The 23,507-nt window shown below is 39.2% G+C and overlaps 1 protein-coding gene across 4 annotated transcripts in view; it reads left to right on the top strand.

Annotated features, from left to right (window-relative positions):
* The window catches only part of Rabep1 (rabaptin, RAB GTPase binding effector protein 1), a 91,695-nt gene that overhangs the window by 21,916 nt on the left and 46,272 nt on the right, over nucleotides 1–23,507 (top strand). For 3 of the 4 annotated variants that reach the window (XM_028785958.1, XM_028785957.1, XM_028785959.1), the window contains 4 exons: nucleotides 5,360–5,488; nucleotides 14,321–14,524; nucleotides 16,928–17,088; nucleotides 22,523–22,642. In XM_028785958.1, the coding sequence (XP_028641791.1) occupies nucleotides 5,360–5,488; nucleotides 14,321–14,524; nucleotides 16,928–17,088; nucleotides 22,523–22,642 (614 nt within the window). Of the gene's footprint in view, nucleotides 1–5,359; nucleotides 5,489–14,320; nucleotides 14,525–16,927; nucleotides 17,089–22,522; nucleotides 22,643–23,507 lie in introns of those variants that run through there. The other variant, XM_028785960.1, reaches the window with a different exon arrangement.

Consider the following 23,507-nt stretch of genomic DNA (forward strand, 5'->3'; position numbering starts at 1 on the left):
AGAATGATAGAGAAATGATGTTATATGAGTACATTGTTTTTCAGCTGATTTAAACTTAAATCCCCCAAACACCGAAATACTGAGTCATAAAAATAGCCTTAAATGCAGTCATTTAATCCCAGCATTCAGGAGGCAGAGGCAGGTATATCCCTGTGAGTTCCAGGCCAGCCTGGGTTACATGGTTGTAAAGCCCCAAGCTTTACATTTGATTGATTGAGTGTGTGTGTGTGTGTGTGTATGTGTGTGTGTGAGAGGGGGGGTATTTGGGGCTCTTTATTGTGTATTTTTCCTTGAGCTCTGTGGTCTGCTAAGTTTCTTCTGGTTCAACTCTAGTACCCTGGTACCTGGTTTAGCTCATCAGAATGCAGCCTTGCTTCCCTAGGGTGTCCTTGGCCATAGGAGTTTCCCTTCCAAGTTGCCTAGAGAATTTCTGCTCTGCCAGCTCCTAATGGCAGCATGCCATGGCCTAGGCTGATGTTGGCAGACAGCTTCTTTTCCCAGTTAGGTGTGGCAGATATGTGGCCTGCCTGCTTTGTCCACTGCCCTGGCCTGGCATTTTTTTTTTTTTTTTTTTTGGTTTTTTGAGACAGGGTTTCTCTGTATAGCCCTGGCTGTCCTGGAACTCACTCTGTAGACCAGGCTGGCCTCGAACTCAGAAATCCGCCTGCCTCTGCCTCCCAAGTGCTGGGATCAAAGGCGTGCGCCACCACCACCCGGCGGCCTGGCATATTTTTTCCAGTCAGTTTTTATTGTATTTTTACATGGTTCATATTGTGCCATACATAATTTTTTTTCATTTATATTTTCTGGCTTTGGTATCTTATTAAATGGATATACCTACAATAGCTAATAATTTAATTTTTTGCTTTTCTTCCTTTTTCTCCTTCCATCCTCCTCTCTTCACCCTTCTTTCTTACAAGGTCCCACTGTTTCCCAGCTGGGCTTGAACTCCTAGACTGTAGTGTCTTAGCTGCCTGAGTAGCTGAATTGTGAGCACATACCTGTGTTCAGCAGTAGTTTCATTTCAGAATTCTGTGACAATGCAAGGGGTTTCAGGAACTTTTTTCTCCCTCCTGCGTGGGTGTTCTGTGGTTTGAAATGGCTGTCTTTTTGGATCTTGAGTAAAATCTTCAAATAAAAGTTGCTGGTTATAGTAAAATATGATCCAGACTTCTTTTTTCCTTTTTCTAGCTTTGTTTCATTGAACTTAGTAAAGTGTTTCCTTTTTCAGAGGTATATAGTAGGACATAGCTCAGGGCTTGAACATGGTTTTAAGTTATTTTACATTATTTCATATCAAAATTAGGAAAAATTAAGCTAGACAACATGGTGTGGCCCACTCTTTCAATCCAACACTTGGAAGACAAAGAAAGATGACCAAGAGTTGAGACTGTCTCAATAAATAGTAGTAAAACTAGGAAAAGTCAAATACGTAAGAATTACTGGATTTTTTCCTTATTTATGATTTTATTTTTTCTTTTTTCAATATTGGTAGTACTTTTTTTTTAAAGATTTATTTATTATATATGAGTACACTGTAGCTATCTTCAGACACACCAGAAGAGGGCATCAGATCTCATTACAGATGGTTGTGAGCCACCATGTGGTTGCTGGGATTTGAACTCAGGACCTCTGGAAGTACAGTCAGTGCTCTTAACCACTGAACTATCTCTCCAGCCCAATATTGGAAGTACTTAATTCAGACATTTTGAGTAAGTGTTTTTTTTTTTTTTGAATAGTAAGCATCAAAAGTAGCCACTATCTTGAAAAACAAAACCAACCAACAAAATAAAATAAAATAAAATAAAATAAAATAAAATAAAATAAAATAAAATAAAATGAACCACAGAAGTTTGACATGGATGTGTGGCAAGCTCCTTTAACCCAGGAATTGGGAACTTGTGGCAGTTGGATCACTGTGAGTTCCAGGCCAACCTTGGCAGTTTAACATGTTTCATATTGGCCTTGGCTTGGGCTGGTTACATAGTGAGACCCTGTCCTTTCTGCTCTTTCTGTCCTTGATAAATTAATAAATTAGCTTTAGCATCAGATGATTTCCCTCTTAGTACTCCCAACATTTGGAGTGTGTTTGTGAAGGCTGATAGACTAAAACTCCGTGCTGCTAAATCCCGAAAGGCTTACTATTGTTGAAAGCTGGTGTTAAGGCTAGTTAATTTGTGTGTAGCAGGGAGGTATGCCCTGGAAATAAGTAAGCATGGAACATGGTGAGAATCCTGAGGTCAGGAGTGGCTTCTAGTCATTTTTGGCTACAAATGAATATCTATTTCTTTACCCATTAACTACTCTTAGTTTAAAAATGACAGCTATCATATATCATTTTTTCCTACATTCCATGTTAAGCACTTTTTGAGCTTTATGCTAATCACTGAACTATTGAGTCACCATGTTAGAACATAGTATATCGAGGCAGAGGCAGGCGGATTTCTGAGTTCGAGGCTAGCCTGGTCTACAGAGTGAGTTCCAGGACAGCCCAGGCTATACAGAGAAACCCTGTCTCGAAAAACAAAACAAAACAAAACAAAGAACATAATATAGCACTTGCATTTGATGAACTGTTTTCAGTTTGATTCCTGGTTGCATTATGATATGCCTACTTGTAAACTGTCTACTTTACACTTTACTTGTAAACTGTAAACTACTTGTAAATTTGGGATCAATTGACTTTTGTCTCTGTGACGTTAAACATGTATGTGAGAAGCAGTTATTTTGGCCATCCTGTTTTGTAGAAATGCAATATACTTGAAGTACTTGAGATGGATACTTTCAAACGTTACATAAAAACAGAAGGAAATAAGGGAGTTACTTGGTACACCCTCATGGATCATGATTTCTGGAATTGCAGTCTGTCTTAAAGATTGGAGAGAGCCAGTTGTGGGTGTGGACTTGGGGTTGAACTGTGTGGGTCAGAGCCAGGATGATGTACGGAGGAATGGAAGCACAGTATTTGGCTGAAAAAAATAAAAACAATTTATGTGAATGTTTGACTCTGTAGCCGAGGCTTGCTTGAGACTACTCTAGTCCAGGCTAGCTTCATACTCATGGTAATCCTCCTGCCTCAGGCAAGTGCTGGGCTTACAAAAAACAAACTACCCTGCCAGGCTTTGGCTGTAATTTTAAGGGCTGCATTTTTGGTTTTTGTTGATTCATTAGTCTTTTAACTTAAATAATAAATATAAAGATGAACATGTACCTTTGGGCATGTGTGTGGTTTGGTGGAAGATATGGATGACATAGAATGTAGGGAAAAGTATGAACAAAGGGCTTTTTTTTTTTGGTTTTTTCGAGACAGGGTCTCTCTGTGTAGCCCGGGCTGTCCTGGAACTCACTCTGTAGACCAGGCTGGCCTTGAACTCAGAAATCCTCCTGCCTCTGCCTCCCAAGTAAGTGCTGGGATTAAAGGCGTGTGACACCACCGCCTGGCAAACAAAGGGCCTTTTAAAAATTTGTTTTAGCTGTGCAGTGGTGGCGCACGCCTTTAATCCCAGCACTTGGGAGGCAGAGGCAGTCGGATTTCTGAGTTTGAGGCCAGCCTGGTCTACAGAGTGAGTTCCAGGACAGCCCGGGCTACACAGAGAGACCCTGTCTCGAAAAATAAAACAAAACAAAACAAGAATGATTCTTAGGGCTAGAGAGATGGCTCAGTGGTTAAGAGCACTGACTGCCCTTCCAGAGGTCCTGAGTTCAATTCCCAGAAACCACATGGTGGCTCATAACCATCTGTAAAGTGATCTGATGTCTTCTTCTGGTGTGTCTGAAGATAGTGACAGTGTACTCATATACATATAATAAATAAATTAATTAAAAAATTATTTTAAATTGCTAGATTACATAGTCATAGTATTTTTAAAAGCATGTACATTACAATATTTTGAAGTACATGTACATTGTGGAATGGTTTCCTTCATTTGTCAGAGGCCTTGTTATTTTTGTAGTAGTCAGTATATGTCAATAATTTTAGTGTTCTGTGGGAAAGCTATGAATTTAGTTGTTGGGATATAACAGTATCTACTAGCAGAAATAAGAAGCTCAGAGACTAAATTAAATTCTCTTCATGATTTTAAGTGGTAAACCTCCTTCCAGTGGTTATTCTTCATATATTTTCCTACATGACTGCATTCTGATATATTTTCCCCTCTCCTTTGTTTCAAATCAATCAGTCAATCAATCAATCAATCAATCAATCAATCAGGGTTTCAAATGGTTAAGTGTCATTGTCTAACAGTAGAGGCACCTCAGAATAACTCTTTCCCTTCAATGACATGGAGCTCATGGCAGCAGCAGTCTTTCTCTCTTCCAGCTGTGAGTTCTACTAATGCTGTCAATTCTGTAGTGAAGCTAGCCTAGGGACATGAGAATGAACAAAATACAAGGTTGGTTTAGTATTTGTTAGAGAAATATATCCTTATTGTAGAGAACTTTGGAAAGAAAATTAATGAGCCATAGTTCTAACTATTTGTATACTTCTAGCCTTTTAAGTGTATTTTATAAAATCAGCTGTGAATTGAGCAGTGGCTTGAGGGTAGGGAGTGGCCTTCTAGGATAATCCTGGTTATAATATAGGAAGATCGCCATCATTTCCAGTGGTATATAATAGAGAAAAGGGACCCCAGCTAGCTGAGGTAACTAACTAGTGCTGAGAAATACCTCCTGAAGGGATTATGTTGATAGCCTTAAGGCTGAGTCAAGCATTTGTGTTTTGACCAAAACAGCCCCTGGCCTAGACCAGAATAGACAGACAGTGAGGTGCAAATCTTGAGCCCCTAAGTAAGGAATGTGTCTACTCATTGTCAGACTATGGTCAGTACTTTTCTGAAAACAGGTGATCTGCCAGTATTGGAGCTATGACACAGAACCACAGATTTGTGTCCTTTCCATATGTAATAATTTCCACATAATGTAATAGGTCTTTTGGGACTGGAAGATTAGTTCCTGTTGCTGTGGGTGTCCTAGCCAGGATTTTGTCCATAATAAAAAAACGGGAAGTAGCAACATCGACAGAGGGGTTAGCTGTGGGATAAATGGCTTAACTAGGTTAATATTTAACTATTCCAACCATGAATTAACATTTTGTCAGCATACTAAAGACTGTTAGGAGCTCTTGTATTGAAATTGACTTTGTTCTCTGTGATTCTCTGTTTCATTATATATGATTCATTCACAGCATATGTATGAAAGTCTAATAGAAATGTCTGGCTCTTCTAAAAAAATTACAATTTACTGGAATATAATGGATTTCAGTTTCCCTACTAGTTTGATGTGTAGCAGTATGTAGCTGGATGACTATTCTTGTAACCTATAAACAGATTTATTACTCGTTAATTAGTATTTCTTTTTTCAGCTTCTCTTCAGCAACGGGTAGCAGAATTGGAAAAAATAAATGCAGAATTTTTACGTGCACAGCAGCAGCTTGAGCAAGAATTTAATCAAAAGAGAGCAAAATTTAAGGAGCTATATTTGGCTAAAGAGGGTAAGTTTGCTAGTCTCTTCCCCAACTTTCCTGCCAAAACTGTCTTTTAAATGTTAAGTTTCTGATAGTGCAGTATTTGTCATAGAATAAACCATTATTTGTGTGTGTGTGTGTGTGTGTGTGTGTGATATAAAAATAATGCTTTTTGGAACTAGGGTTCTCGATAGAGTTGGGGAGCAAGTTGAAAATACACCATTAGGGTTTATCTGTTTTCCGGCAGTAATCAATTAGTTGTAGTTGGCTGTTCTTAACACTTGAGGTACAATCTCTGGTTCTATTGTATAGAAACTGACATGTTATGGAATTTACTAAGTATTCAATTATTTTCTCAGTATATACTGTTAGGTACCTACTCTATAGGATACATTTTATATAGGTGCTGGACATACAATGGGAGCACAATTCATGTGGCCCTTTTTAGGTTGATTGAAGGTGAGGAAAACAGATGTAGAGTCATTGTGCTATCTGTTGTTAGGGATGAGTGTTTAAAGTAAATCTGGTGGGTTATCTAATTAGGAGGCGCAGGGACAGTGTTTGTGTTCTAGGTGTTGGCTTAGAAGCAGTATAGTGCCATTGTGGAACAGCTGCAGCAGCATCAGGCTTGCCTGGGAAACTTCTTAGAAATGTACATATTTGGGTTGTATTCCACTTTTCCTGAGTTAAGAACTGGGATGAGGGTCTGATGGTCCAATGGTTGGTGTTTAACGACTTTCCATGGTGATTCAGTGGCAGAGTTTCTGGTTTTCCAGGACTCTGGGACCCCCCAGTTTCCATTTTCAGCAAGTTACTAGGTGATACTGTTATTAATGATTTAGGTAGCATACTTTGAGAATCACTAGTCTTTAAGTCAGTAGCTTTTGTATTTTTTAATTGAAAAATTTTTTTTGAAAAACATTTTTTTATTTTAAATTTAACAAATTTTTATGTACATTGTAATTTGACTGCGTGTCTGTATAAGAGTATACGGGAGTTACAGTTGTGAGCTGCCATGTAGATTCTGGGAATTGAACTCCTGGCCCTCTAGAAGAGCAGTCAGTGCTATCTCTCCAACCCTGAAAATTTTATTGAGATAGAATTCTATGTATCCCAGACTGGCCTTGAACTGGTTACATAGTTGAGGGTATCCCTGAAGTTTGGATCCTCCTATCTTTACCTCTTGAATGCTAGGTCACTAGTTTGGTGCTCCAGTTTGAACCCAGGCTTCATGCATGCTAGGCTGTATCTTAAACTTCTAAAGCAACATCTTGGGCTTGAAAGTTTTTTTTTAAAAATAATCTTGTTAATGTTCTGTAACAAGACTATGATGTACTAGGTGTGACAGCACACACCTTTAATCCAGCACAACCCACCTCCCCCTCCCCCTCCCATTTTCCTTCCATTTTCCTTCCTCTCCCTTTCCTTTCTTATGTTTCTTCTTCCTTTTCCTTCTCCATCCTTTGCTTCAGATAGGATTTCATGTAGTTCAGGCTGACTTTGAACTCTTCTAATCTTCTTGTCTTTATCTCACAAATACTGGGATTACAGATGTGCAATACCATGCTTGGTTTAAGTGGTGCTAGGGATTGAACCCAGGGCCTTGTACATGTCAAGCAAAGATTCTACCAAGTTGCATTCCCAGTCCCTAGTTTTTTCATATATGATCATGCAGATTTGTTAAACACCCTCCCTTCCCTTTTCTTTGCTGTATAGCTCTGTACTCCTGAGGTACCCCAGTCTTCTTTTTCTTAAGTTTATTTCTGCCTTCAATCGACAAGGCACCACCTTAAACTCTGAGCAACGATGTGGTGTCAAGATGACCTGTTAGTACATGTAATGCGTATATATAAGGTCCTTCTAGTACTTCCTCTGATGGTAAGTTCATATCACTATGGTCATGTTTTATGCTTTTTCCTCCCATTACTTCTCACACAAATATGTTAGTCATCTTGTATAGCCTCTTCATGTTTCTTCTTTTTAAACTTAAAAATTATTTTTATGTGCATGGGTGTTTTGGCTGCATATATGTCTGTGTACCATGTGTATCTGGTGACCATGGAGGCTTGAAGAGGCCATAGGATCCCCTGGTGCAAATTTTCATTGCACTGAGTCGTCTGGCTTAAGGATTCTGGCCTCTGCCACATTATCAATTCTAGATCCTCACTGGGACTCCTTCCCACCATCCTGTTGTTGCCTGTGTCTGTGTCGTGGAGATCTCACAGCTTTGGTTCTGGAGAACCAGCCCCTTCACGTGCTCTAGCAGTTCACAGAGGGAGTAGATGTTGGGGTGGGCCAGCTCCAAGCCCTGGATCTGGGCCTGGGTGGTAGCTTGAGTTGGTGGGGCCTGGCTCACCTGTGCCCACACCACCAGGTCTGCTGCACTGCCCAGGCAAGGTGCTATGCTGCTCTCCCATGAGGCTCAGGCTAGGGATGAGCTTTTCTTTTTCTTTTATTATGTGTAGGAGTGGGTGTTTGTGCTGGAGCATGTCAGGGGACAACTTTGGAATTAGATCTTTATTTTTACCTATTGTAGGTTTTTGGGTCAGACTTAGATTACCAGACATAGACAGCAGGAACTTTTACTCACGGAGCCATCTCAGTGACACTGGCCCATAGCTTCTTATTTTTGTCATATATTATCAGTTTTATATCTCTGAATATATTTTGCTATGTTAAAATTATTTCAGTTAACTGTACTTTATTGGCTGGACGTTGGTGGCGCACGCCTTTAATCTCAGCACTTGGGAGGCAGAGGCAGGCGGATTTCTGAGTTCGAGAGTTCGAGGCTAGCCTGGTCTATAGAGTGAGTTCCAGGACAGTCTGGGCTACACAGAGAAACCCTGTCTCGAAGAGAAAAAAAAAAAAAGATTTATTTATTTTATTTATATGAGTACACTTTAGCTGTCTTCAGACACACCAGAAGAGGGCATCAGATCCCATTAGAGATGTGAGCCACCATGTGATTGTTGGGAATTGAACTCAGGACCTCTGGAAGAGTAGTCAGTGCTTGTAACCGCTGAGCCATCTCTCCAGCCCGATTATTATCTTGGACACTTGCCTGTATAATAGTAAAAATCAAATTTAAAACTTGGTTCTCAAGCAGCAGCTTATATTCTTGTGCTTGTTATGCAAGTGGGAGCCAGACTTACGCTTATTATAGGCACACAGTGCTCAGCAGTCTCTGTCTTCAGCAAATAGGGCAAGGTGACTCACAAACCCAAACACTGTTTTCCCCTTGAAGGAACAGGTTTGGTACTTCTGTAATTACTGAGCTTGCTTTTATTTAGAATGTCACTGAGTTGTAAATGCAAACAGTAACGAGGACTATTAATAAAAAGATGACAGCCGGGCGGTGGTGGCGCACGCCTTTAATCCCAGCACTTGGGAGGCAGAGGCAGGTGGATTTCTGAGTTCGAGGCCAGCCTGGTCTACAGAGTGAGTTCCAGGACAGCCAGGACTACACAGAGAAACCTTGTCTCCGAAAAACAAAAAACAAACAAACAAACAAACAAAAAAAGAAAATGCTAGAAATGGAGGTGGAGTTTTCTAGTGCTATCCAAAAGGACTTTACACATGGCCACAATTTACATAGTGTTCTGATGCTTTTTAGACTCTCAAATATGAAAAGCTTGGTTTGACATATGTATAATAGTAAAAATCAAATTAGGTATGGATATGAAACAAGGAATATTTTAAATATTAAAATTAAAACTATTAAGAAAAAAAAGGTAAAAACTAATTAGAAAACTTATACAAAATACAGAAATAGAGAATAACCCATGAACAGTGGCATCTGTGTGTGAGCCCAGATTTTGAAAGGTAGAGTTAGAAGGACCTTCAATCTGAGACTAGCCTAGGGATTGATAGCAAGAGCCTATCTGAACAATGGCTTCATTAACAGCTAACCCCAGGAAATACTGTATTAGCTCCTCAGATGACAGACGACAATGGAATAACATCATCAGCGTTCATAAGAAAAGTGATTGTCAATCTAGAATTTTAATATTTAGCTGGGTTCTTGAATGAGGACAAAGTGCATCCTTGAGGCACACAAATGCTAAGAACATTTATCACCTACATGGGCACCAAAGTAACTGGTAGGACCTGAGTTTACTAGAAGAGAATTAAATGGGGAATAGTTGGGACATAAACTATGCAAAGCTGAGAAACTGAGAAATATGACTACTCAAAACACTCCAGAAAACATTCCAGTTCACATGCACAAAAGTTTTAAAAAGCCTTAAGAAATGTCTTTCAGGCTGAGATTGTTCAGGAGTTAGTGTGTTCTTGTGGAGGATCTAGATTGATTCCTGGTACATGCTCACAGCTATCTTTTAACTCTAGCTAGAGCAGATCTGATGTTCTCTTCTGGCTCTGCTAGCACCAGCAGATACTCGGGGTACATATGTACATTAAGGCAAAATGTACTAACATATGTAAAATAAAATAATACTAAGAAAAAATCTTGAAGAAACTAATAAAAATGCAAGCTAAATTACAGTTACTGGATTGCCAAATCAAAGAAAGAAAGAAAGAAAGACAAAAGTAGAAAGGAATGGCTGGGAAGAGGAAAGTAATCAGGAGTAGGAGGGGATGAGAATGGGGAAGGGGAGGAATAATATATGATCAAAATTATATACAGGTATAAAAATATCATGAAGCTGATTATGTACAACTCGTGCATAATTTATTTTCGAATAAAAACATGAAAAATTAAACAAAAACCAAGACAAGTATCTGGGAGGCTCAAGCAGAAGGGATGGTATATAATAGTTCTACTTCTAGTTTTTTGAGGAACTTCTGTGTTCTGTCATCAGTACTTTATTATTTTGCCAGAGTTTCTCATAGCTAATATAACAAAATAAAATGAAATTAATTACAAAATTAAAAGTAAAGGAGATTTTTCCCTTTTTGAAAAACTGTTTAAAGAATTGTTCATTATTTGACATATTAAAATGTACAATATTTAATATTGATTATGATCCATTTATCTAATATGAAGGAAGAATTAGTACCAGTACTTTCAATTTTTTGTAAAAAATAAACATTGTATATGTAGTATTATCCAGACCAAGACAAAACTTAGAAAAGATATAACAAGACCTCACAAGAACTTTATGCATGCATCCTCTTTGAAATACAGATGTCATCTGGGCGGTGGTGGTGGCAGCGCATGCCTTTAATCCCAGCACTTGGGAGGCAGAGGCAGGCGGATTTCTGAGTTCGAGGCCTGGTCTACAGAATGAGTTCCAGGACAGCCAGGGCTATACAGAGAAACCTTGTCTGGAAAAACCAAAACCAAAAAAAAAAAAAAAGAAAAGAAAAGAAATACAGATGTCTAAACCCTCACTAAATGTGTGAAAATCAAATGACGAAAAAGAATCAGATTCTGATCAATTGGGCCTTATCCTAGAACTGCAAGGTCAAACACATACTCATTGTAATGTTAGAGGCATAGAAACCAGGCTAGGCATAGTGGTTCATATCTTTAATCCAGCACTCTGGAGGCAAAGGCAGTTGAGTTCCTGTGAATTTGAAGATAGCCTGATCTACGTAGAGAATTCTAGGACATCCAGAGCTTATGTAATAGAAGAGACTGGTTTCAAAAAACAAAACAGATGATAAAAACCAAAGCACACAAACTTCTTAGTTGATAAAGGAAAAGTAATTTGTAAGACTGTACACCTGTTCATGATTAAAAACACTAAACTAGAAACAGAAGGGAAATTTGCCAACTTGACAAAGGGTATTTACAAAACACCCATGCATCAGCTTGTCTCATTGTGTGTGTGTGTGTGTGTGTGTGTTTATGTGACATACATATGGCACAGCAGTAGAAAGGGACTGTGGGGACAAGAAAGAAGTCTCAGTAGAAGAAGGGGTTCAAGAGAGTGATGAGGGTAGAGAAAAAGCCAAAGATATTGTATACTTTTTCATGGAGAAACTATATAAAATGACAGCAGATCAGGGACTATTTCTCGTAGAGTTTTAAAGGGATTATGGTTAGGGTTAGGATTAGATCTTTTACTAGGATAAAAATATAAATAATGGAAAAATTTTGGGAGAATGTCAAAAGGGGCACCAAGATGGATTCTTGAGAAGTAAAGAGTTAATTAGACGAGTTATTAACACATAGGGGGTTTCCAGGAGAGTTCAGAGACATACAACATTGCAGGGTCTTTGAAGAGAGGAGTCATAATATCTACCTGTGGTAGAATTGGCAGTCTCTTGTGCCTTTCTGAGTATTTGGAGGTTGGGGGTTGTTCACAGTACTATCCCGTAGCCCTTTCTTATTCTCATTTCTATAATTTTTTTTTTTTTTTTTTTTTTTTTTTTGGTTTTTCAAGACAGAGTTTCTCTGTGTAGCCCTAGATGTCCTGGAACTCACTCTGTAGACCAGGCTGGCCTTGAACTCAGAAATCCGCCTGCCTCTGCCTCCCAAGTGCTGGGATTAAAGGCGTGCGCCACCACTGCCCGGCTCATTTCTATTCCTATTCTCACATAGGCCAGGAATCAGGGAATAGGGTGGGGAATAGGGCATGTGGCCACCAATACCTGCTTTGATGTAAACTCACTTTCTCAGTTGAGAGGTCTTGGCACCTAGAAGTCTGTTAGCTAGGGATTCAGTGTTTCAGTAAGGGTGCCATTTAGTATTTGGGAGAGAGAAAAGGCTGGTACAGAGATGCAACCTGCACAGTGGCTGGATTCAGATATTACCTTTTTATAGATGGTTTTAGTCCAAGCATGAGGAGTTGTTCTTTTCCAAACCTCATGAGTACTATCTTACTATCTGCTTTTCTATTGGATTCTGGTTTTCCACACTCCCATCACAATGAGCCACCTGACTCTATAGGATTCTGAGGGTTCTCTGTTCTATAAGCTCAATTTCTTCCATATTCCTGCCATGAGCCATTTTCAAACACTTGTGGACCATGTAGTCAAGTTTATCATAGCAGCGTTGCCCACTTTCACTACAGTTAGTCTGTATTAGTTTTCTTGTTATGGCAAAATACCTGGCATAGTTTGAGGACATACAGTAGACTTAGGTCAGGAAGGCATGGCAGGAGGCATGGAAGTGGATGATTACATTGGATCTGCTGTCATGAAAAAATGCTGATGCGTGGCTTACCTACTTTTTAAAATGTAGTCCAGAACTCCATTCCATGAGGTGTTAACAACCCACATTCAAGATGGACTTTCCCGAGTTCGAGGCCAGCCTGGTCTACAGAGTGAGTTCCAGGACAACCAGGGCTATACAGAGAAACCCTGTCTCAAAAAACAAAACAAACAAACAAACAAACAAAACAAAAACGAAACAAAAAAAAAAGATGGGCTTTCCCTGTTCAGTTAAATCTCTCTGGAAACACCAGTCATACATGACCATAAGATTTCCTTCTGGATGATTCATTGTCTAGTCAATCATGAAGATTAACCATCTCAATGCCCTTTCTAAATCAGGAGGAAAACTCTGCATTAGAAACAGATAAGCAGAATATGGTGATGCATACCTCAGGTATTTCAAATCCTGTGACTAAGGTGGCCAGAAAGATTGAGAATTTGCAGCCAGCTTATGTTACATAGTAAGAGAGTCTGAGGAAGGGAATGAGGGAAACCTAAGGAAGTTCTGGTTACTGATCAATATATGAAAAGATATTCAAACTCCCTACAAATAGGAAGTATAGACTTAAGAATTGAACATTTTGTGTTCATGATAGTCATGTTTTTTTGTTTGTTTGTTTGTTTGGTTGGTTGGTTTTGGTTTTTCGAGACAGGGTTTCTCTGTGTAGTCCTGGCTGTCCTGGAACTCACTCTGTAGACCAGGCTGGCCTCAAACTCAGAAATCTGCCTGCTTCTGCCTCCCAAGTGCTGGGATTAAAGGCGTGCACCATCACTGCCCAGCTTTTTTTTTTTTTTTAATAGAGAGTTGACAGAGAAAATAGATATATCCTTATATAGGAATAATAGGCTTATCTTTGTTTTCTTTGCAGTGGTAGGGACCAAACCTAGGGCCTTGTATATACTAGGAAAGTGCTCTACCACTGAACTGCATTCCTGACTCTGCACCTCTTTACTTTTGGAAGTCATGACCAAGTATATGTTCTACCTAGACTTAAGTCTTGTGGTGTACATGTGATATCAACTTAATATTTAAGAGATTGTAAAGAGTGACTGAGAAAATAATCTTAGCTTTATCAACTCTTACTACTATGCAGTATGGCTTTCTTCCATTAAATATATCTTGAAGACTTACTCTTGAAAGTTATCATACTTACAGACATTTACAATACATCATTTTTATCATTGCAACAGCCCTGTAAAGTGGGCATTTTTAATCTCCATTTTGTAGATTTGGATACTTATACCTGAGTAGTTAAATAATTTTATCATTGGCGCTGGAGAGATTGCTCAGTGGTTAAGAGCACAGGCACTTCTTCCAGAGAACCTGAGTTCAGTTCCTAGCACCAATATGCCAGCTCACAACTGTGTAACTACAGTCTTTGGAATCTGATGCACTCTCCTGGCATTCAAAGGCACCAAACAAACATGTGGTGCACAGATATATGTAGTGCGCAGATATGTGTAGTTAAAATGCCCATACACATAAAAACAAATTAAAAAATAAAAGAATTTGATTGTGTTCATTTAGTGAGAAGTAAAAGCCTAAATATAGCACCAACCCAGTGCGTTATAGACCTTCCCCAGGTATTCTTAGATAGTTTAAATACTTTTTAAACCCAGCATGCTTTAAGATGGTTTCATAATCTATATTAGTATTTTAAAATTCAATTTCTTCATTTTTTGGAGTCTGATAAAGTGAAGTACACATTAATGGAAAATCTTTTACTTTTCCCCCAGAGGATCTGAAGAGGCAAAATGCAGTATTGCAAGCTGCACAGGATGATTTGGGTCACCTTCGGACACAGCTGTGGGAGGCTCAGGCAGAGATGGAGAATATTAAGGCAATTGCCACAGTCTCTGAGAATACTAAGCAAGAAGCAATAGATGAAGTTAAAAGGCAATGGAGAGAAGAAGTTGCTTCACTTCAGGCTGTAATGAAAGGTAAAGACAAAGATTAGATTTTAGATTTTCTAAGATCAACAAATTATGATGCTTGATACCATTTTCATGGCCTTAAAATATGTTTGTGGCAACAATGCATTTTGATGCACTGGGTAGTGGTGGCGCACGCCTTTAATTCCATCACTCTGGAAGCAGAAGCAGGTGGATCTCTGTGAGTTTGAGGCCAGCCTGGTCTACAGAGTAAGTTCCAGGACAGCTAGGGCTACACAGAGAAACCCTGTCTTGAAACAGCCCCTCAAGAAAAAAAAAAAAGCGCCTTTTCTGTTTATATTTGGCTTTGTGTACTGTCATCTTCAGGGTGTCAGATGAAAGGGAAAGCAGAGGTGTTGTAATGGATGAGTAACGTTACTGGTGTCTTTAACAGATCTAATAATGGAGACGTAGAGATGATGTATTGAATGAGGTTGTAGTTACTGTACGAGTTAAAGCAGGCATTAAACCTGACTTTTATTTGTTTAGATTTTTAAGTACAATGTATATTTTTATGTGAAATATCTGTTGGATGGGCAAGAATGTCCTTAAGGCTAAAATGGACTTAATAGCATGCTCAAGTTTTGACTCTTGTTCTGAAGGAAGTGTAATAGTGTGTATAGCTTCTCTCCTTTCAGCACAATGCTTCATTACTTCCTTCAATTTGAGAATAATGACAAAATGAAATAAGGTGTTACCTTAATCTTTGTAATTTTGCAATTAGTTAATATTTACAAATGTGTACTAATGGCAACTGCCCTATCCCAGGTGGTCTTTGCATTTGTGTTCCATTTTTTACGTAGTATTCCTTGAGAGGAAGCAATTATGGCTACCTCTGTTTCTGAGTCTAGTTCTCACTAAGGGTTACTCTAATCTCGTGCAATAAGTCTGACTATATTGGTTTATCTGTACAGGAGTTAATTTTTCTCATAGGAATCAAATCCATCTGTAGGTAAGCTAAGGGTGGTCTTAACAGTTCTGTTACCCTACCCATATCCTAGACTTTTCTGGCTATCTGCGTCTATATAGTTAACATGTTCTTTAAAATTTTATCTTTGCTTTGTGGCTGAAAAATACTTATACCTCCTTCAGTCTACATTAGAAAAGGAAAAAATTTCTAGAAATCTCCATGCTATATCTCCCTCAAACTTTGTTGACAAAGAAAGTATGTGGTTACCTTTTAGTAAAAGGATATTGAAATTTAATTTTTTTTTCTTTTGTTTTTTCGAGACAGGGTTTCTCTGTGTAGCCCTGGCTGTCCTGGAACTCACTTTGTAGACCAGGCTGGCCTCGAACTCAGAAATCCACCTGCCTCTGCCTCCCAAGTGCAGGGATTAAAGGCGTGTGCCACCACTGGTCGGTGAAATGTAATTTTAAGCCTCTGTATTTAGTTCTGTGCTGTGAGGTAGGTGATCCTCATCTTGAAAGTATAGTATTTATATTGAACAGCATACATTTTGAGGTTTGATTTTGTTAGTAATGAAGAAGGAGTAAAAATTAGGGCTCAGTGGTTAAGAGCACGTGTTGCTCTTGTAGAGGATCTGGCTTCAGTTCCTTGCACCCGCAGGGTGGCTCCCAACTGCTTGTAATTACATTAGGCTCTGGCAAACTCTTCTGTCCTTTGCAGGCAACAGGTATGCACATAGTGCAATATGTACACGCAGGTGACACTCAAAATGTGTAAAATAAAGATAAATCTTTTTTTTTAAAAAAAAAAAGAGAGAAGAATTTAATGGGCCACCAGTAGTGCTTGTCAAGTGATGTTTCAAGACTGTATTAAAGAGAAAATTAGTTTATAAAAACTTTATAGAATTTGTCTCAATTTAGAATCTTAGGATTTATAGTAAAATATCTCAGAAAACATACTTCTTTTTTTTTTTTTTTAAACAAACATTTTCTCTTTTTTTTTTTTATTTTATTTATTATATGTAAGTACACTGTAGCTGTCTTCAGACACCCCACAAGAGGGCATCAGATATCATTACAGATGGTTGTTAGCCACCATGTGGTTGCTGGGATTTGAACTCATGACCTCTGGAAGAGCAGTCAGTGCTCTTAACCACTGAGCCATCTCACCAGCCCCCGAAAACATACTTCTTACATGTTCACAGTTATAATGAAATGTTCTGTTTATTTTTGAAGCCACAGTGTAGTGTCAAAGAACATGGATGTGGGAGAGAGTATTAGACGTGAGTTGAAAGCTTCACTTTGAACCTTCTCTAGGTTTTCTTGTCAAGTAGCATATGGAAGTTTGCTGTGAAAATTGATGATGAAGTACTTTAACCCTTATTCTCACTCATAATAAGAACTTGAATGTTTTTATTGTCTCAAACTCTTAACGTAACTTCAGAACTCTAGTGAACAAGGTATTTGCCCCGTAACACTAGACATGGACTATGTGATGTTTTGTAGAGACAGTCCGTGACTATGAGCATCAGTTTCACCTGAGGCTGGAGCAGGAGCGAGCGCAGTGGGCACAGTATCGAGAATCTGCAGAGCGGGAAATAGCTGACTTAAGAAGAAGGTTGTCTGAAGGTCAAGAGGAAGAAAATTTAGAAAATGAAATGAAAAAGGTATGCAGGAATATCATTCACTTACAGAATTAGAATTGCTTGAGTCTAAAAGCAAAGTGTTTAAAAGTATTGCTGCAGAACTGGAAGTTGAATATGTGCTTTCTTTGTGTTGAAGGAGTTCCTTATGCACTAGACAGTGCTTTCCCCTCCCCTCCACAGCAATGTGACTGACTGCTTTACTGTCTTTAGATCCTTGATGGGATGTCATCTCTTCATGAGGCTCTCCTTACCTCTATTTATGATTACAGCCTATCTGCCTCTTCCTCTGAGCTTTCAGGACTCTCCTGGTTTTCTGTACCCTGCTTCAGGTTTTTCTTTGCACAGTATATTTCCTCATAAAACAGAGTTCACCTTTTATTGTGTTTGTTTACTGCTTTTTCTTGTTGGGTAGTGTGTGAGCTCTGTGAGGTGTTGTCTTTATTGTGTGTGTTAAGTGTGTGGGATGGTCTCTAGCACATAGATGCTCAGTGAGTTCATGTTGGTTGAGAGATGTTGCTTGTTACTGTGTCTAAACATCATTTTAGAACACTAAATTTTTTTCAGTATACCTTGATTCTATGACAAATGCTACATATATTATGCCTGAACAATACCTTACAATACTTTAACACAGGCAACTAAATGACAGAGACATTTTAACACTGAGAACATTAAAAATATTTATTTATTTTGTGTGTGGATGTGTGTGGAGATCAGTTTCAAACCAGCTTTTAGGAGTTGGTTATCTTCCACCATGTAGGTCCTGACTCAGGTCATCAGGCTCAATGGGAGAAGACAATCTTGAGCCAGCTGATTGACCCTCATTGAGAATATTTTAAAGAGCTTTTAAATATTTTGATTACAGAAATTATTTTGTGAATTTATAATGCATATGTGTATTTAAGAACATAGAATAATTGAAATTAAAATTTAAAAAATTTTAATAATGATCTTTGCCTAGTAATTCTTGCTCTATTCTTTATATAAATGTGTAATTATTACTTCTATAATCATATTCTTTGCCACTTTAAAAAAGTTCTAATTTTTAAACTAGCTTTTATTTTTATAAAATTTATTTTGCATGTGTGTGTGCATGTGATGCTAGAGGTAAGTGTCAGGAGTTTTCTCTCCTCTACCTCTCTCTTTTTTTTTTTTTTTTTTTTGGTTTGTTTTTGTTTTTCAAGACAGGGTTTCTCTGTGTAGTCCTGGCTGTCCTGGAACTCACTCTGTAGACCAGGCTGGCCTCAAACTCAGAAATCCACCTGCCTCTGCCTCCCAAGTGCTGGGATTAAAGGCGTGCACCACGACTGCCCGGCAAGATACTGTTTTCTTAGAGTTAACTACTACTTCTTGCTCGTCTCCATAGTTACCTGAGTCTTCACAGGGTGGGGTTTGATGAAGACATCCTATTTAGGGCTGAGTGCTCCAAAGTCTCTCACTCTCTTGTCCAGTTGTGGGTTTTTCTGTTAATAATTCTTATCTGAAAGAAGAAGCTTCTCTGAAGAGGGTTGAATGATGCACTGTTCTGTGGATATAGCAATATGCTGTTAGAGTGATTTTATGGCTGTGTTTCTTTAGCAGAATAATAGTAGTAAGTGTTCCCCTAGGCCAATGACCTATTTAGTCCCAGGTTCTTGGCCACTTTAGCAGTGTCAGGTATGGGTTCTATCTAAAATGATATGGGCTTTAAATTCAGTTGGGACAGGGGTGAGGGTGGTGGTGGGAGTGGGTGGTACTTCTATATAATTTTTGCCACTGTTGCACCAGTATATCTTGCAGACAAGTCACTGCTTTAACTTATTCAGTTTACATCCTGTTCACTGTCTCTCTCCTGGTGACCCCTTTGCCTTCTCCTCTGAGCGGGGTGGGAGCACCTTGGTTATGCCCCTAATCCTGGCACTTCAAAGTCTCTGCAAGGCTAGGTGCTTCCTCTCCTACTGAGGCCAGACAAGGCAGCCCAGCTAGTAGAACATATCCCACATACAGACAACAGCTTTTAAGATAGTTCCCACTCCAGTTTTTTTTGTTTAGTTTTGTTTTGTTTTGGTTTTTCGAGACAGGGTTTCTCTGTGTAGCCCTGGCTGTCCTGGAACTCAGAAATCTGCCTGCCTCTGCTTCCCAAGTGCTGGGATTAAAGGCGTGCGCCACCAACACCTGGCTCCCACTCCAGTTGTTTGGGACCCACATGAAGACCAAACTGCACATCTGCTGGGAGGCCTAGATCCAGGCCATGTCCATTCCCTCTACCCCTCTCCATACCTAACTTTGAACCTCTACACTTCCCTCTCCAGCCCTTCTCCCATCCGGTTCTCTTCCTCCATCTGCCTTCCACGACCATTCCATTCTCCCAAGTGAGGCTCAAGCATCCTTGCTTGTACCCTCTTTCCTTCCTTTCTTGCTTCGTTGGGTCTGTAGAGTGTAGCATGAGTATCCTGTATTTTATGGCTAATATCCACTTACAAGTGAATACGTATCAAGCATGTCCTTTTGAGACTAAGTTACCTCACTCAGTATAATATTCTCAAGATCCATCCATTTGCCCATTATGTTCATGATGTCTTTGGTTTTCATAGCTGAATAGTATTCCAATAGTATTTCATTGTCTAAATGTATGACGTTTATTATAATTTAAGATTTATCGCCAGGGAGTGGTGGCACACGCCTTTAATCCTAGCACTTAGGAAGCAGAGGCAGGTGGATTTCTGAGTTTGAGGCCAGCCTGGTCAGAGTGAGTTCCAGGACAGCCAGGGCTACACAGAGAAACCTTGTCTCGCTCAAAAAAACAAAACAAAACAAAACAAAAAACAAAAAAACAAAAAAAACAAAAAACCAAAAAACCAAACCAAAACAAAACAAAACAAAAAAACAAACAAAAAAAGATTTATCTTTGTTTTGTCTTTCACAGTTTCATACATGCATACAATGTATCTTGGTCATACTTATTTCCAACTCCTAGTTCCCATCCCTTTTTCGATCTACTTTTTTTTTTTTTTTTTTTTGTCTTTCTCTTTCTTTTTTTGAGATAGGGTCTCTGCATCCCTGGCTGGTCTGGAACTTTCTATGTAGACCAGGCTGGTTTTGACATAGAGATCTGCCTCCCAAATGCTGAGATTAAAAGCATGTGCTTTAAGGGTCCAAAAATTGCTAAAGGAAGACCCCAGACTCAGGTAGTATGCAAAAACAGAGTATTTATTCTGTAGAGACAACAGCATGCAGGCCTTCTTATAGGGAACCAAGGAACTCTCTAGAAGGATTAGATACTCTAAAATTTCATTGATGGGTGCTAGAGGTTTACAGATGATCAGTGGTCTACCTTCATTCCTATGTCATGAGCGTTCAATCATGTGATGAAATAGGGCCACCCAGCACAGATGGTCCATTCTGAGATAAAATATTTCCCATTTTTGTGGTTATCCCCAGGCTGTTCTTTGGGAGGGGGTTTTATGATCTTGTTCTGGATTTTATGGTCTGTTGTTAGAGCCGGTGTCTTATGACCTAGTTTCTGGGACTCATGATCTAGTTCTAAAGCTGGTGCCTTATGGTCTATTTTGAAATCAGGCCTGGTCCTCAAAATGGAGCAAATGGGGTCCTTAAATGGGGACAAATGGAGTTTTATATTGTCTTTTCAGTGCCACCACCACAGTGGATACTTTTTTTTTTTATCATTTTTTATATATATTTATTTTATGTATATGAGTACACTGTCTGTCTTCAGACACACCAGAAGAGGGCATCGGATCCCACTACAGATGGTTGTGAGCCACCATGTGGTTGCTGGGAGTTGAACTAAGGACCTCTAGAAGAGCAATCCTCACTGAGCCATCCGTCCCACCTTGATACTTTACTTTTTGAGACAAGATCTCTCACTGAACCTGAAGCTCACTACTTGGGCTAGATTGACTAGCCAGTGGACTCCTAGAATCCCACTCTGCTTCCCAGTGCTGGCATTACAAGTGTCAACAACTACACTTTGCTTTCTACATGGGTCCGAACTTAGACCTCATGCTTCTTGTGTAGTGAGCCCTGTACTGATTGAGTCAGCTCCAAGGCTTCTATACGTTTTGTTTTAGTTTTTTAAAAAATTGTTTGTATCTGTGTAGGGTACATATATATGAATGCAGGTCCCTACAGAGACCTGAGATATCGGATCCCTTGGAGCTACAGTTACAGATGGTGTGAGCTGCCTGATGTCGGTGCTGGAGATCAAAACTTTGGTCCTCCACAAGAACAATACATGCTCTTAACCTCTGAGCCATATCTCCAGCTCTAAATTTTATTTTTTAGGAGGATTTTTTAAATATTAAAAATGTTTGATATTGTACCATTTCAATATACTTCATGCCCAGTTTTCTTAGCATTTTACCATATAATATGTTATATTTGTCAAAGTTAACAAAATAATCCCAATACATCATTGCTATCTTGACCAGGCTGGCTTCAGACTCACAGAGATTCACCTCCCTGTACCTCTTGAGCACTGGAACTAAATGTGTTTATTTTTACTTTTTGAGGCAGAATCCCACTCTGTAGCTCTGGACGACCTAGATCTGACATGCAGACCCGAGTAGGTTCCACTTGAATGACTCCCCTTGCCTCTGACCCAGCTCTTGATTCTACGTCTTAAATATGAGCAGTAAAGAAATCAGATATGTTACAGTGAATCTCTTTCTCTATTTACTGTCAAATTCTGAGTGAAATATTTGGGAAAACCATAATTATACCTTGACATTCACAGTAATAAACGATTTAAAAATGGAATTGGCCCTGAGAACTGGAGGTAGAGGCAGTTGTCAGACACTCATGTTGTGTTAGGAACTGAACTTGGGTCCAGTGGAAGTGCAGTGCATGCTCTTATCATGTGCATGCTCTTATCTTATCAAGTGCTGAGCCATATCCCTAGCCACACAGTGAAGCTTTATTCTGTTATAAAGAAGACCATGCATGTTATTTGCTGGAACCTAGGACCAAATATCAGATATCAACAAAATAAGCTGTACTCAAAAAGACAACTATTGTACTATCTCATCTTGTATATGGAATCTAGGAATCTAGGGTGTGTGTGTGTGTGTGTGTGTGTGAGAGAGAGAGAGAGAGAGAGAGAGAGAGAGAGAGAGAGAAGAGAAGGAAGAGAAGACAAGACAAGGGAGGGATCTGGGTAAAGGAAGAGTTTGGAGAGTGAAACGGGTGATGGCTGGTACAATGCGGTCAAGTATGTGATGGGCCAGAAAGAAATGCAGTTTTGAAGCCCATTATTTTGTAAATACAGTGAATAACATGCTAAGAAAAATTCAAAGAAAAAAACCTGAAGAAAAGAAGAATTGGTACTTAATCTTATGAATGCTAATAAAGTGTATACTCTAGTTGTAATACTAATTTTTAGCAAATAGGTAGACCAGAGTTTCTTAGAAAAGCCATCAATTAGTAAGTTGTTGCATTTAATTCTTTGCAATCATAGGCCCAAGAGGATGCTGAAAAGCTTCGTTCTGTCGTGATGCCCATGGAGAAGGAGATTGCAGCTCTGAAAGATAAACTGACAGAAGCAGAAGACAAGATTAAAGAGCTGGAGGCCTCAAAGGTTGTAAGATGCTCTTACCCATCCAATGCCAGGAACAAAATTAAGATTGCTTAAGAAGTGGTGCTGGGCCGGGCGGTGGTGGCACACGCCTTTAATCCCAGCACTTGGGAGGCAGAGGCAGGCAGATTTCTGAGTTCGAGAGTTTGAGGCTAGCCTGGTCTACAGAGTGAGTTCCAGGACAGCCAGGGCTACACAGAGAAACCCTGTCTCGAAAAACCAAACCAAAAAAAAAAAGAAGTGATACTGGGAAGTCATTTAGCCTTGCATCTTTTTTTTTTTTTTGCCTTGCATCTTAAGAATCTTATTTTTTGTTTTAAATTCAGAAAAACAAAATGAAAGCAAACCCCCTCTATGGCAATTTGGCCTTTGGTTATTTAAACCCTCAGTGATGATGCCTATTCATGAATGAAGACTGGTGTTCAGTTGCTCATTTTATCCAAGTGAGACTCAACTTCAGTTTTCTCTCACTTTCCTTCCTAAACTCCCCTTCATGGTTTACTGAGACAAAGTTGGTCTGTGTAGCCCTGGCTCTCCTGGAACTTGCTCTGTAGACCAGGCTGGTCTTGAACTTAGAGATGTGCCCACCTCTACCTCCTGAGTCTTGGAATTAAAAGTGTGTACTTCTACTGCCTGGCTATCTTTTTTTCTTTTAACAAGTTATCTTTATTGGTTTATTTTTATAAGACAGGGTTTCATGTAGCCCAGGCTGACCTTTAATTTGCTGTATATTCCATGCCTATTTTATATGACTCTGGAGATCAGGGCTTTAGACTGGGAACTCTGACAACTGAACTACATTCCTAGCCTTAGTTTTCTTATCAAGGAGAAGAAGCTGTTTATAGTTGACTATTTCCTCATCCTGGTT

Source organism: Grammomys surdaster, unplaced genomic scaffold (assembly GCF_004785775.1).
Source record: "Grammomys surdaster isolate TR1022 unplaced genomic scaffold, NIH_TR_1.0 125368, whole genome shotgun sequence".
NCBI lineage: Eukaryota > Metazoa > Chordata > Mammalia > Rodentia > Muridae > Grammomys > Grammomys surdaster.